The 13074-nt window shown below is 36.4% G+C and overlaps 1 protein-coding gene across 1 annotated transcript; it reads right to left on the reverse strand.

Annotated features, from left to right (window-relative positions):
• Positions 1-748: 748 nt before the first annotated feature.
• LOC113776762 (vacuolar protein sorting-associated protein 41 homolog) lies at positions 749-10734 on the reverse strand. Its single transcript, XM_027321826.1, has 19 exons — positions 10363-10734; positions 9350-9619; positions 9067-9246; positions 8603-8863; positions 7680-7812; positions 7470-7560; positions 6190-6292; positions 5070-5173; positions 4898-4991; positions 4651-4806; positions 4516-4578; positions 4270-4335; positions 3858-4058; positions 3225-3302; positions 3027-3146; positions 2856-2936; positions 2651-2736; positions 1754-1835; positions 749-1668 (listed from the first exon to the last, which is right to left on the reverse strand). The coding sequence occupies exons 1-19, from the start codon at positions 10627-10629 to the stop codon at positions 1231-1233; spliced, it is 2874 nt and encodes a 957-aa protein (XP_027177627.1). The 5' UTR covers positions 10630-10734; the 3' UTR covers positions 749-1230.
• Positions 10735-13074: the final 2340 nt, after the last annotated feature.

Below are 13074 nucleotides of genomic sequence, written 5' to 3' on the forward strand. Positions count from 1 at the left end.
GCCAGTCAAGGCGGCCAAAATAACATTGCATCCAATTCCCATATGTTGTAAAGGAATATTCGATACCCAAAGCTTGTTTTTTTGTGTACTCCGAGGCTTCATTGTGGTTTCCACTTTTGGAGTATTTGCTTAGGAGTTTGCTCTCAACGATTAAATGCCCCTTGATAATATCTAAAGAAACGCGGAAAATCCATGTAAAAGGAATAAACAAGATTTCTTCAACTGGTTCAAAGCTTCAGTCCAGATTTTTTTTTTTTTCTTTTTCTCTTTGGTTTTTGTGCAGAAGACAATTTTAAGTACAGCTGGTGTTTTAGTATAACAAACTCCTAATCAACACCAAAATGTATCATCTGTCTGAATTATTTCGTAAAAATGTTCTGATCTACACAAATAAAACGTCTACCAGTAACGTAATTGTAATAATGTATCCTGAACCCATGGATTCTGTTCTACGGGCTTCTAACCGTGAAAGCCCCCTCTTCCTTCTCGTTTACAGCTTGGTCATACCATCCCTCTTCCCCTCTTTCAATTTTTATACAGAGAATTCGCAATTGTTAAATATTTTCTCTTTGTGATTTTTTCCTCTATTATGCCATGCAGAAAGGATTCAAAACTTCAGCCATCAGTCCTATTTCCTTTTCAATATGTAAAACATCAAAGCGGATAGTTCCAATTCGTGAAACTGGAAGAACTCTGAAAATTAATCGAACAACAAAAATTGCTTTGCCGTGTGCAGCGGAAGGAACTCTGACACCAACAAAATAAAAATATACAAAAGAGAGAGGAAGAAATTTGTATGTATTTGGGTTCCCAAACTTCCAACTGAATGACTGATGCCAAAGAGCCAACTAATATACAAGATCAGCATGACAATATATGAATATATTCAGTACATGCAATGCAAGTTAATGCGCTTGTTACCCCAGGTTGTTCAATAGCATGAAATTCCAACATTGGTCAACCAATGCCTTTCAACCTTCCCCAGTTGCATTATTCAACACAACTGCAAGCGGCGCCCCGAAATCCGTCTATACTACATCCATTCCCACTCCACCCTCATCTCAAGGGCCACTAAAACAGCCCCAAAAAATTGATAACTATTGTACAGAAAGAAGGGGAAAAAAAAAAGAACAGAATTGATGAAGAAAGTATACTCATGCTATATGCACACAAACCGCAGCAAAAACAATCACAGACACACAACAAGGAGAATTGGAACTCGCTACCTATTCAACCTGCTGCTGTGGTACACAAGATACATCGCATTTGAGGAGCACCTGAAGAAGATGCGTCATCTTCGTCCTCATCTACATCACCATTCTCATATTCATAGTATGCTAACACCTCCTTGGGACTTGTTTTTGGCTCTTTCTTGCTAGTGACGGAATTTAGGGATTCCATGAGACAAGTAGTATGATAGGCATGACAACAAAAAAATGCAACAATGGATGCTTCCTGTATTGGGAAGGGATCAAAACACATGCAACACCTTGCACCTCCCCTGGTTTTTGACTTAACCTCCATGGATTTCATGCCCGCAACTCTCTCTCCCAAGTAAGAAGCTTTAGTCTCATCCCTTTTAGCACGGATTTCATTTTCTTCATTGCTGAAGTATATGGCACGCCTTGCTTCCTTGTAATACTTGATTAAGAGGTTGACACAATCAGCCTGTCAGTTCACAGTCACAATATAGCATCAAGAGGAGTCAGAGATTGACACCACTGCAAAAGAGAGATGCAGTTAATTTGCAAACCTTCAGGATATCATTACAACCATGTCTGAGAGAAGTTTCTGTCCGGTAGTCCGTGATGATTTTAACAAGACGGTCCCTCAGCCTGAAAAGAAGGGCAGAACACAAGATCCCATGGACATTACACTAAAGGAATGTGAAATTTTTGGCTACAAGGATGAATAGTTTTGACACAGTCAGCATTGGAAAAAGATGTGATAATTTCTTTTAGGAAAAAAAAGAGTCCGTTAAATACTACTGTAAAAATAAGGAACCATCAAGTCTGCTTCAATAGGTCCCACTATTGTATGTTACGGCGTATAAAGAGAATTATCTTGATAACAATCGTTAGGTTAGAGGAAAAGGAAAAGCTTTAAAATTTCTTGTAGAATTGGAACTTCAGAGGAACATCCAGTGTCATTCCAGAACACAGGGAAGAGAAAATGAAGAATGTTAGCTGCATATATCAGTGTCCTTAATGGAGTATCACCCAATCAACTATGACACAGTAGCTGCATAAATAGCAGCTGAGAACATTAATGAAGTTCTATTAATCTCCTTTCAGCATGTGGAAATCATGCTGCATCACATCACGTCCTCCAAATGCACCTACTAATTTTGACTATGAAATTCATAGAATGTGAAAAACCAAGAAGCATGGAAAGGTATCTCCAAGTAACAAGGTTTAAAATGAAAACCAGCTCATGTTATCAGGAGGTCTCTAACTTGTGTCATGGAAGCAAATAATTCCTCCACGATGGTAGGAAGGTTGCAATATGAAGTGATTAGCTGGTAGTCAAGCAACTATAAACAATTCTGCTGGTATTTTAGTCCAGCTGTTCACCATATATTTCATACAAAGGAAAAATTAATACAGGGAAAAGTTAAAGAACAAGAAAAACTAATCCATAAGAAGCTCACCTAGGAATCTCCAACCCATCCGGTAACATGCTAACTATATGCAGAGGATCAAGATTGCCAACTGTATGCTCCAAAAGAACACCTACCTGCCGAGAAAAATATTAAATGCTTAAAAATGCAAGCATGGAACTACAATACATAATGAGGCATCAACAAACACTTTGATTAGCCCAAAAATAAAATAAAGTAAAAAAAAAATATATACCATTTCTGGTTTATCGAGACATTGCTTTATTAGCTCTTCCCAAAGTTCATCATCATGCTGCATACTCACAAATTCTACAGCCTGCAGAAATCATGAAGTTAATCCCATGACTAAAAACTTTCAAAGTAGTATTAACAAATTCATAAATTAGCTGGAAGAATTGATAATTACCTCTTCAATGTCACCAAGGTTATTTATGATAAGTGCAAGAGCTTGCTTTGAATTTCCCATTCTTCCAAGAATGAAAACTTGCTGTCGTAACAACCCTCTTTGGGCACAAATTTCATAAGCCTAACAGAAATTTCACTACTGTCACAGAAAAGAAACATCACAAAAAGATTGTGAGATATGAGGCATATTTAGTCAAACCTTTTCAAGTGTATAATGCTGACTACTGCGTAGAAAGGGAAGCAGCATCTTTGGATCATAATCTGCATAGAGCTCAACCTATTAAAAGCATCAAGGAAATAATGATGTTAGGAGCCGCTGCAAACAAGCAATTACATATATCCACATGTAAGAACAACCTGAACAGAAGAAATAATATGTAGAGCAAACTTAGAAATAGTATGTAAAGCAAACTTAAACTGAAGTCCCCAAATAGAAGAAAGCATCTGAAAACTGACCAAAGAGCTCATCTAGAAGATTCATACAAATAAAAAAGACAGCATTGAAAATGGTACTCGTGATTTCCCAAGGCCAAAATAATGGATTATGAGGCTATTCGCAGAAGAAGAAGACAAAAAGGTTCTCAATGCCAGCTAAGATCATCTAGTGATACCATAGGATTCCCATATTCAATAATACTCATCACATTCATTCAGGAAATAAGCATGAACAGAAAACTAGAAAAGGGGAAAGAAATGAAAGAGTAGTCCTAGTAGACTCGAGACATCTTAAGGTACTTATGGCAAAAATATCGAAACTAGCAGGAAATGAAGGGGAGCACACTTGAATCAGAAGAGGATCTCAAGGTATTAAAGTTGATCAATTTACACCAACCTGCATGTCATGGTAATCTCTTCCAGCAACAGGATTTGCCACAAATAGTGCATCAAGATACAGATGCAAAAAGTATCGCCAATCACACTTGTCCCTTGCAGCTATAAGCTGTGAGACAACGTCTGGAGGAGGTATTAGGTTGATGTGTTGTATCAACAATGAAGTTGCACGTTTGCAGTCTATCATCATAAGTTGGGCAACCTGAGACCATCGTTGAGGACAGTGTTAGGAAAAATGTAATAGAGAAACGAAAGCAGGCTTCAATTAAGCTGCTCAATGTGACTTCACTAAGACCTTCATCTTCCTTTTCCATAGACTACCATAATATGAGGAAACAACAAGGTCAACAGAAATTCTTGTTTTATCAGGAGAATATTAAATCTCATTGAGTGGGGATGTTATTTAAACATACCTTTTCACGAATTGAATCATGTAAATTGTGCTTCTCAATGAAATCAAATATGTCCGGCTTCATAGTCTGAAATGATGGAAGGACAAATCAATATGGAATAAAACAGCAGCTCAAAGCATGCTTCTACAGAGCAAAACTTCTTTAATCAAAATCTGCAGCATTTAGTAGCAACAACTAGATGTTTTTATCAAAAAGACCAGACATATAAATAGAAACAGCAGTAGCAAATCCTGAATGGGCACTTACATCAGCATAAAGCGAACAAGCTTTCTCATACTGCCCGTCTATCACGTACAACTCAGCCAACGCCTAATACAGTAAAATAGCATATCTTAGCAAGAAGCATAATTTAAAGTAAAAGAAAAGACCTTCAGAACTAACCTCTTTGAGAGGATCAGTTGCTGATGAAGTGTTAAGTTGAGATTCTATGGCAGAGATAACAGGCGATGCAGAATATATTACAGGCGGCCAAGATTTAACAGTTGACAGAAGGTCCTTGTGGAAAGACGGATTTGTTGCCAGAGCTACTAAAGCAACCTATATTACAATAACTACTACTATGACTGAATTTAAAAAAAAATAATAATTTACTAAGCAAAACCAAATTCTAGCCACTATATGTGCAGACCTCATAAACAGTATCACGTAATCTTGGATTTTCTGTTGGTATATATGGCACCAATACAGGAAGCTGACGGAGATGAGCAAAATGGAAAACCCATCTGTGTCAAGTAACCAAGCTCAGTAATCAAAGATGAAAATTCAAGAAATTCAAGATTACCATCAGTGTTATCAAGTACCTTTCCCATGCTGATGCTGATCCCCTCAATAATTTGGGACATAAAGATGCAGCTTCGGCATACTTTCTTTCCACAATTAGATGGTCGAGATATCTTGTACCTACCTGATAAGGGGTAACAAAAGCAGAAAAAAGAAAAAAAACAACAACAACAACAAAAGTTCTGTTAATACAATCCTACAAGTAGGGCTACATTTTGAACATGTGAATAGCTATTCAATTCAATGTCAACAAAATACAAATAAGTACAATGCACAAACTGCAGTAAATTGACCTGAAACACAAGCACAACCCATAGTAAACATCTCCCTATTCCTTTTCTTCAATCTTAGACTTCATTCATAGATCAGAAAAGCCTTTAAACTATCAATACTAGTTTTTAACCTTTAACTTCAATTAAAGAAACAAATATTATGGCTATATAATCACTAGTTGCAGTAGATTCATCATATTATTCATGATAAACTAAAGAAGCTTCCTTGACAGGAAGGACCAGATGGAACAAAGGAAAGCTACAGTAGTGGGAATCTAAACTCAAGGATGAAGAAAATGAGATATCAAATAGTATGTGATAGCCAACAATACCAACAGATGCACAGAGAGGTCAAACTGCCTATTGGTCCTATCTGAAACAGTTGGTGATAGGTATAATAGAAGGATAGGGGCAACAAAACCCACAAATTCTTAATTGCAAACACTACTTCTCCAACAAATGTTCTATAATCAAACTCGTTAACTGTTTTGTTGTCATAGTAGTCAACTGGTTCTTGCAATACCCAAAAAAAGTCTACCATTTATGAAGAAACAATTACCCAAAAAACTAAAGTGGAGGACAAAAGCACAATGAAACAATTGTTTCTTAAAAATCTATTAAATGAAATCCATTTTCCATGTAGAGTTGCAGTTAATTTGGCATGAATATATATATTCAAGAGTAACATTGGCAAAACATGGCATTCCTAAAGGTGTGGAACATATAATGTCAAGATTATTTCATTGCTGACTAAATCACAATAAAAAAAGATAACTCAGAAGACTATGTTGAACCAGTCAGCACAGGACAAGGTTTTGAAGTGTGATATCATCAGAGGAGCAAGGGAGAAACTATTCAAACATAATACCTCATCAAGAAGTTCACTACGACCCTGACCAGCTTCAACAGCAGCCAAGGCTTTTTCATGCCATCCATGTTGAAGAAGCCAAGAAATGTGATCTTCAGTATCCCTGTAACCCACCAATGGAACAAATTTGCAAATTGAGTTGAGAACATCTACATATATAACCCAACAAGCTATCACATACAACCTACAGTATATAATCTAACAGCCCAAGATCAAAGCAAAGAAAAAGAAAGAAGACATGTAGGAACGGCATCGCACAACACTTGTTTCTAATTATTCTATTTCTTTTCCAAAAACAACCGAGAGTGGGGAGGTAGAGGTGCCATCACATTCGAACTAACAAACAGAATGGTAAGAACAAATCCAAAAGGACTAGCTTGAGAAAACAACAAAAATAAGAACAGTAAGACAATCTCCAGAGGCCTCTATTAAATGATGGCGCTGCTCATAGAATTGACACAATCAATATGTTCCCTGTTCTAAAGTAGTGTTTCAAACAGCGTGATAAAAACAATGCAAAATCCATGACCTCAAGCAACTTATTTGGTTGTTTAATGATGAAAGCTAGTACACGTATAACAATCACTAAAAGGCACTTAGCAACAACCTTATCGGGTCTGTTGGAAATTGCGGGTCTGTTGGAAATTGCAAAAGAACATAACAAATAATTGATCAAAAAAAGAATATTAATATGCTTTTCTTTAGCTATTATAGCAATTAAATGGCAAGCAGATCGATTTATGTCTTCTACTTGGAGCTGGAAAAGTCATATAGACTGTGAAAAGAAATTCCATCTCGGAAGCTCAAATAGTTTCTGAAGTCCACTTGACAGATAACCATAGAGAGAAGAAAGCTAATTAGACAATATAAATTCGCTCAACTTTGTTATTTGGTTTGTACGTTGTTAGGCCAATGGCTTGTTACTTTATTTTTGGACTCATTATGAAGCTGTCTTTATGAAACTAATTAAAATTCATCATCAACAGATGGTAACAGGGGCTAAAATCTGTCCATACATGCCAGGATGCTATAGCTGATGGTCTGACAAAGACAAATGCCACAATTACCCGAAGAAACCAAAAAGGTTATTTATGTAACATCTCTTGGTCACCTAATCATAAATACATTATAAAATGTCTTCACATGAAACATGCCCCTCTAAAATAGAAAATGCAGACAGAATAGCTTTGTCTTCTTTTCAATCTGGTTGTATACATCAGTTTGATGGATGTTTTGATGTGAAACCATTTTGAAGGAAAAATGGTAACATAAACACTAACCTAGGCTTTGCAATAACAACATCCTTTGGGGACACAATATAGTACAATGGTTCATCACCAGCAGCCCATTGACCCCCGGCATAGCTGCTACCTTTGGTCAAAAGCACAAATGTCATCTCAATTCAACCACAAATTTCATAAATACATATAACATACAAAAATATGGTGCAAGAAAACTAGTCTACAATGTGTATGGCAAATAAAATTTACCTGAGAAAGGAGCATGAGCAAGAGAATAGTCTTTTGCCTTGTAATGTTCATAGCCATGTACAGGTAAAGCATCTGTTGCAAGCTCATCATTATTCCATGTCACAACTCGCACTTCAGGTCTCTGAGCATTTCCCTGATTGTAAAAGTTCAGAAATCTTAGAGAATGCCATGTATCTTGAACAGGATTCTATATCATATGGTTCAAGTCATTTAAGAAGCTTATAACCACATGCCGGAACAAATACTGGAAAGCAGGAAGAAAAGGGGTACAGATGTCATTAAAAGAAAAACAAAAAGCTTAAAAGACAAGCAACAAAATGCTTGAGGATTATGCTTCTAAGGATATTTGACATAATAACACAATAACCTGTGCCCTCGGACACTGTTGGCAGAACAGTAAATCAAAACAATGCTAAGGTAATAACATGTTGGCCAATTATTGCTCAAAACAAAACATTGGACAATTATAATTGGTTAGGACCAATCAAATCTTCCAGGATGAAATGAACTTTACAATACTTAACTGTCAGTTAATCCTCTTAAGTGGGTCATACTGTCCATTTTTTAGGACAGAGCAACATGTAATTGACTTATAACTCTGCCACATAACCTTAAGGCATTCCACCAAACAATTTTGTATCCATCATAATTAGTTTCTAGAGTGCTTATCTATAACTAGAAATTTGCTTTGCAACAGCTGTCTAATAATCACCATAAAAGGGGTAATGCAAAGATCTACATTGCTAAATATAGAAAAGCATATACAAAGGTCGATAATAGAACACCAAAGCTATGCTGGCAAAAGGCGGACTAAGTTAACTCAAATGGCTTAGAATGAGTTAACTAGAACATTGGAGATTGTGAGACTTTAAAAAAAAGGATAAAGTCACACCATTTAGAGAAGCAGAATGGTCAACAATTACCTGGCGAGATGGAACACTGCTACTAAACTCATTCTCTCCATCTTCTTTTCCAGGAATATATGCAAGAACGACCAAAGTATCACCAAATGGAGCAAGTCCTGAAATGAAATAGGTGGTCTGGAAAGAAGCGACAATATCCACCTGATTAATACTGGACATAGTGATATGCCTATATGCCCCATTAATTCCCTTGTTTTCATTTGCCCTTATGGATGCAATTTTTACATAAGTTCCCCAACCAATCACCAGGAGTGTATCATCCTGAAAGCAACCAACCAACTATAAGGTACTGGATTTTGTAACAAATAGCACCACATTACCAGAATATGTAAGAATTAGCATAGACATAGCAGAAAATAGACAGGATAATTCTTTCTTCTCTTTTTCCTGCTCTTCCCTCAGAGAAAGCAAAGTTTAAAGTGGAGGCAGTGGAACAACCTCAAAGTGTATTGTTCTTTACTGACCTGCCATACTAAGTGGGGGCGCAGAATCTCAGCGCGAGGACTTCCTCGTGGTCTTTCAATAAATGTGATACGTTGATCATTAGCAGCATCATAGACTTTTACACCAGCATCATTAGCCCAGGCAATAAGACTACTTCTCCACTTCACTGCGTGAATAGGACCCTCACCAGAGTGTAGAACCTACAAAAGAAAAGCAAATTTTAGTAAAGAAATCAAAAACCTTGGAAATAATTTTAAATCATTTGAACCATGAGAGATACTTCAATGCATAAGGAAAGCGCACCTGGTCACGAAAACCAATCCACTTTTTCACATTAAAATACAAATGACCTGCTAGCCCACCAGCTACAAATCTTCTTGATGATTTTCTTGAATAATCTGGATCTAAAGCAATGGCCTTCATGGGGCGATGATAGTCAAACTTCAATCTCTCATCAGAGAATAGGCTATTTATTACAACTGACCCATCATCTGAGCAGCTTCCAACAAATTCACCTTCTATATCAAAGCAAAGGTCATTGACAGCAGCTGTGTGAGCAGGGAATTCCTTTACCTGTCCATGAGAGATATAACTCTTCAGTACAAACTTCAAGCAGTTGACATCTCAACATTCACCAGGGTCTCAATAAGTAGATAATTGCATCTTCCAAGGTGGAAGCAATTTCCCAGATTTAGCTCAATTTGAGGCCACAAAAATTAATTCAAGTATTTAGAAACACATTTCTTTTGACAGCAAGTCATATGCTAGCTAATCAAAAGCAAGTCCCTACATAAGACCAAAGACCAAATTCTTAGACAAAGTAGATTTTTGAGAACATGGTGATCTCTGAAAGCTTTTCCTTGCGTTGAGAAAAATGACCCTGCACGGACTTAGATTTGATTAATCACAGAAAAGGATTTGTACCTCCACTGAACTCCTCTAAGTTTCAATCACAGGACAATCAGTTTTTCATGCCAGTGATTTAGAAGCTGAAAGCAGAAGAATATTTTCACCAAGCATTAACTCAGTCAGCTCAATAAAGATTGTTTTCTCTATAATTTGGTTATAAAGCATTCTACAGCTAAAGCCACAAAGTACCAACTAATTATCAGCTCTGATCTAAAAGCCATGAGCACACCGCCGGGAGGACATTATAATATCCAAAAGAAATTCAAATTGCACGAATTATACCACCATCTAACTAAATTCTCCAAAAAGTTCAGCTGAATTTTAGCTCAAACAACAAAAATAAAACTCAAATAAATCAATTCAGCAGAAGAGAAAGAGAAATAACCAAAATTAAACGACATATTTACTTGATTGCCAAGAAAATCAAGAATGTAAACTAATCCAGCATGAGTGCCGAGGGCGATCATACGCTCAGCGACAGCGATACAAGAAGCGGCGTCGCTGGAGAGAAGCGACGGCACACTACCTCCCATTCTCTGATACTTTAACCTAGGCTCCTCCTCCTCCTCCTCCTCTTCTCCATCTTCAACCTCTTCCGAATCCTCCTCTTCTTCTTCCTCTTCCTCTCTCTCATCATCACCTTCGACTCCATTCTCCGACGGTTTGGCAGCCATACCTACACCAAATCAATGGAGTTTAACTAAGTAATCGCGGCGGGGGAGAACGGAGGACAGCAGATGACAACGGTGGTGAAAGGTGAAAGAAATGAGAAAGGCAAGATTTTCTGGCGAGGCAAGAGTGGTTTAATTTAATTTAATTAATTTAAATGGGGGGTAATAATGAAAATAAAGAAAATTTATGAGCTAAAAAACAAAAGAGCCGAGACGCCTACTGTAGGACTGAGTGACACTTGGCTTTGGGTTCTTGTGTTTGGCTTGGGACTGGGGATTGGGGAGTGGGGAATGGGTTTTCAATTGTTTTCTTCATCTTTTTTTGTTGGCAAATAGTTATTGGCTTTTATGTCATTATCCCTTTATTGTCAAATTATTATTCGAGTGGGGTAAGATTAATTTTTTATGTAGGGTTTCAATAATTTGAATTTGTTGTGACGAGGTGATACTTTTCTTCTTTTTTTTTTCAAAGGAAAGGAGAAAAAAATGCGACTATGGCGTAAAGGGAGAAAATTAACAAATAAATATTATTAAAAACAATCAAATAAGTATAATGTACCTGAGTCCTACAACCTGAAGACTGTACAACCCCAACCGAAAGAATGCTTTTTGAAATATTATTTGGAATAATTACTGTAGCACTTTTTGTGATTTGATGTATGTGAGATAAAAAAGTAAATTGAGAAATGAGCTTATGATGCAAGCGAAATATTATATAAAATAATTCAGCAATCCAAACACACTCCGTGATTTTATGCCTAAAAGCAAAGTGCTACCAATAGATTATGCATTTCCGTACATAGATGCACAGAGAAAAATCTGAAATATGCTAAAATAGATCATCATCATTTACCAAAAGAGGCAGTTAAAATAATCAAAGTCAAAAGATTGACAAAAACTGAAAGAAGAAAGATGAGAAGAACTGTACTGATGCAATGAGCTTTGGATAGAAAAGGGATCTGGAATGGATTAGGAGGTAAGAGGGAAAGACTATGAATTCATTTAGATTGCTATTTTAAAGTGTTTTTACAGAAAATATACTGCAGCGATTTGATGCATATAAAGTAAAGAATAATTAAAAAATATGTTTACGGGAAATGTAAAATTTTTCTTATAGAAAACAGCAATGCAAACAAGAAATTGATGTCCTTGGACTTTCTGTGGTTCAATCTTAACGCTTTTGGAACCTTGAATATGAAGTTCACAAAGGGCTAAGTAGTAAGACTAGTACATAAATGCTGCAATGCTGCTAAGTACCAAGGACTGAAGTCTTGGAAGGGAAAACGAAGCTTCGCATAAAAATACAAAAATATCAAAGCAGACGAACTGAATATTAATTTAGTATGTTTGGATGGTGGATTATTTGGAATATTATTTGAAATAATTATAATAATATTTTTTATGATGTGGTTATCTCTCCACATCTCTCTTGTTTTTTTTTTCTCTATTTTCTAGAATTCATCACAAAGCCCAGTTTATCCAATTTCTCCAGAAGCTCAAACAGTTTCCCTCCTATCCTTGCCTCTTCATGTCTTGAGCCCAGCTGAAACTTCTAATTGATACCCAGAAATGGAGTGAAGGATACTGACAGGCCATAAGATAGCAAGAAACTTCGAAATTCCAACAAAGCTCAGTAGAAAGGAAATATGATACTATATTAACCGCAGACTGATTCCGCTAATGTTTGGATTGCTGTTCTCTACCAAAAAAAAAAAAAAAAATCACAAATTCATTTCCGAATCACTTTTTTACTTCATATATATCAAATCGTTACGATATATTTCTTTTACAAAAGCTCTTAAAGATTCTAAGTAATTATCAAACTATGCACCCAGATTTTGTAAACCGGAAAGCAACTAATATTGTCAAGTTTGCAACTAATGTCGTCACTAAATGGATTTCTAGTGACGCAAATTGCACCTTGAACCTTAACACTCCCTCTGATTTCGGGCATGTCTTCCAAGTAAGATTGATACACGTACACTCTGCAAGAAAAACTCAAAATCAGTCACATCAATTGCTTTTCTTAGGGGTTAATTCCACTTTGTCCCCCCAAACTTTGGACGATTACCCACTTAAGTCCCTAAACTTCAAAATGGGACACTTAAGTCCCTAAACTTATAAATACCTCCCACTTAAGAAAAATTGTTAACAAATCCTGAATGCCATTGGTGGTCGAAGTGTCCCATTTTATAAGGGTTTAGGAATTAAAGTGTCCCATTTTATAAGTTCAGGGACTTAAGTGGGAGGTATTTATAAGTTTAGGGACTTAAGTGTCCCATTTTGAAGTTTAGGGACTTAAGTGGATAATCGTCCAAAGTTTGGGGGGACAAAGTGGAATTAACCCTTTTCTTAGTGGCTAGTTTGCGAGTTTGGGATATAAAAAGAAAAGATAGAAAATGTTAAATTACGAAAGAAAAAAGATAAGAGAAAACAAGAGAACAGTGT

The sequence above is a fragment of the Coffea eugenioides genome, chromosome 1 (genome assembly GCF_003713205.1).
Source record: "Coffea eugenioides isolate CCC68of chromosome 1, Ceug_1.0, whole genome shotgun sequence".
Taxonomy (NCBI): Eukaryota; Viridiplantae; Streptophyta; class Magnoliopsida; order Gentianales; family Rubiaceae; genus Coffea; species Coffea eugenioides.

Excerpts from the sequence above, each read along its gene's own strand:
- LOC113776762 (XM_027321826.1), bottom strand. The coding sequence starts at position 10,629 with ATGGCTGCCAAACCGTCGGAGAATGGAGTCGAAGGTGATGATGAGAGA. Across the intron at positions 6,293-7,469 it reads GTTGTTATTGCAAAGCCTAG|GGATACTGAAGATCACATTT; the intron begins GTTAGTGTTTAT and ends GGTGGGTTACAG. Across the intron at positions 1,669-1,753 it reads GTTGTAATGATATCCTGAAG|GCTGATTGTGTCAACCTCTT; the intron begins GTTTGCAAATTA and ends GTGAACTGACAG.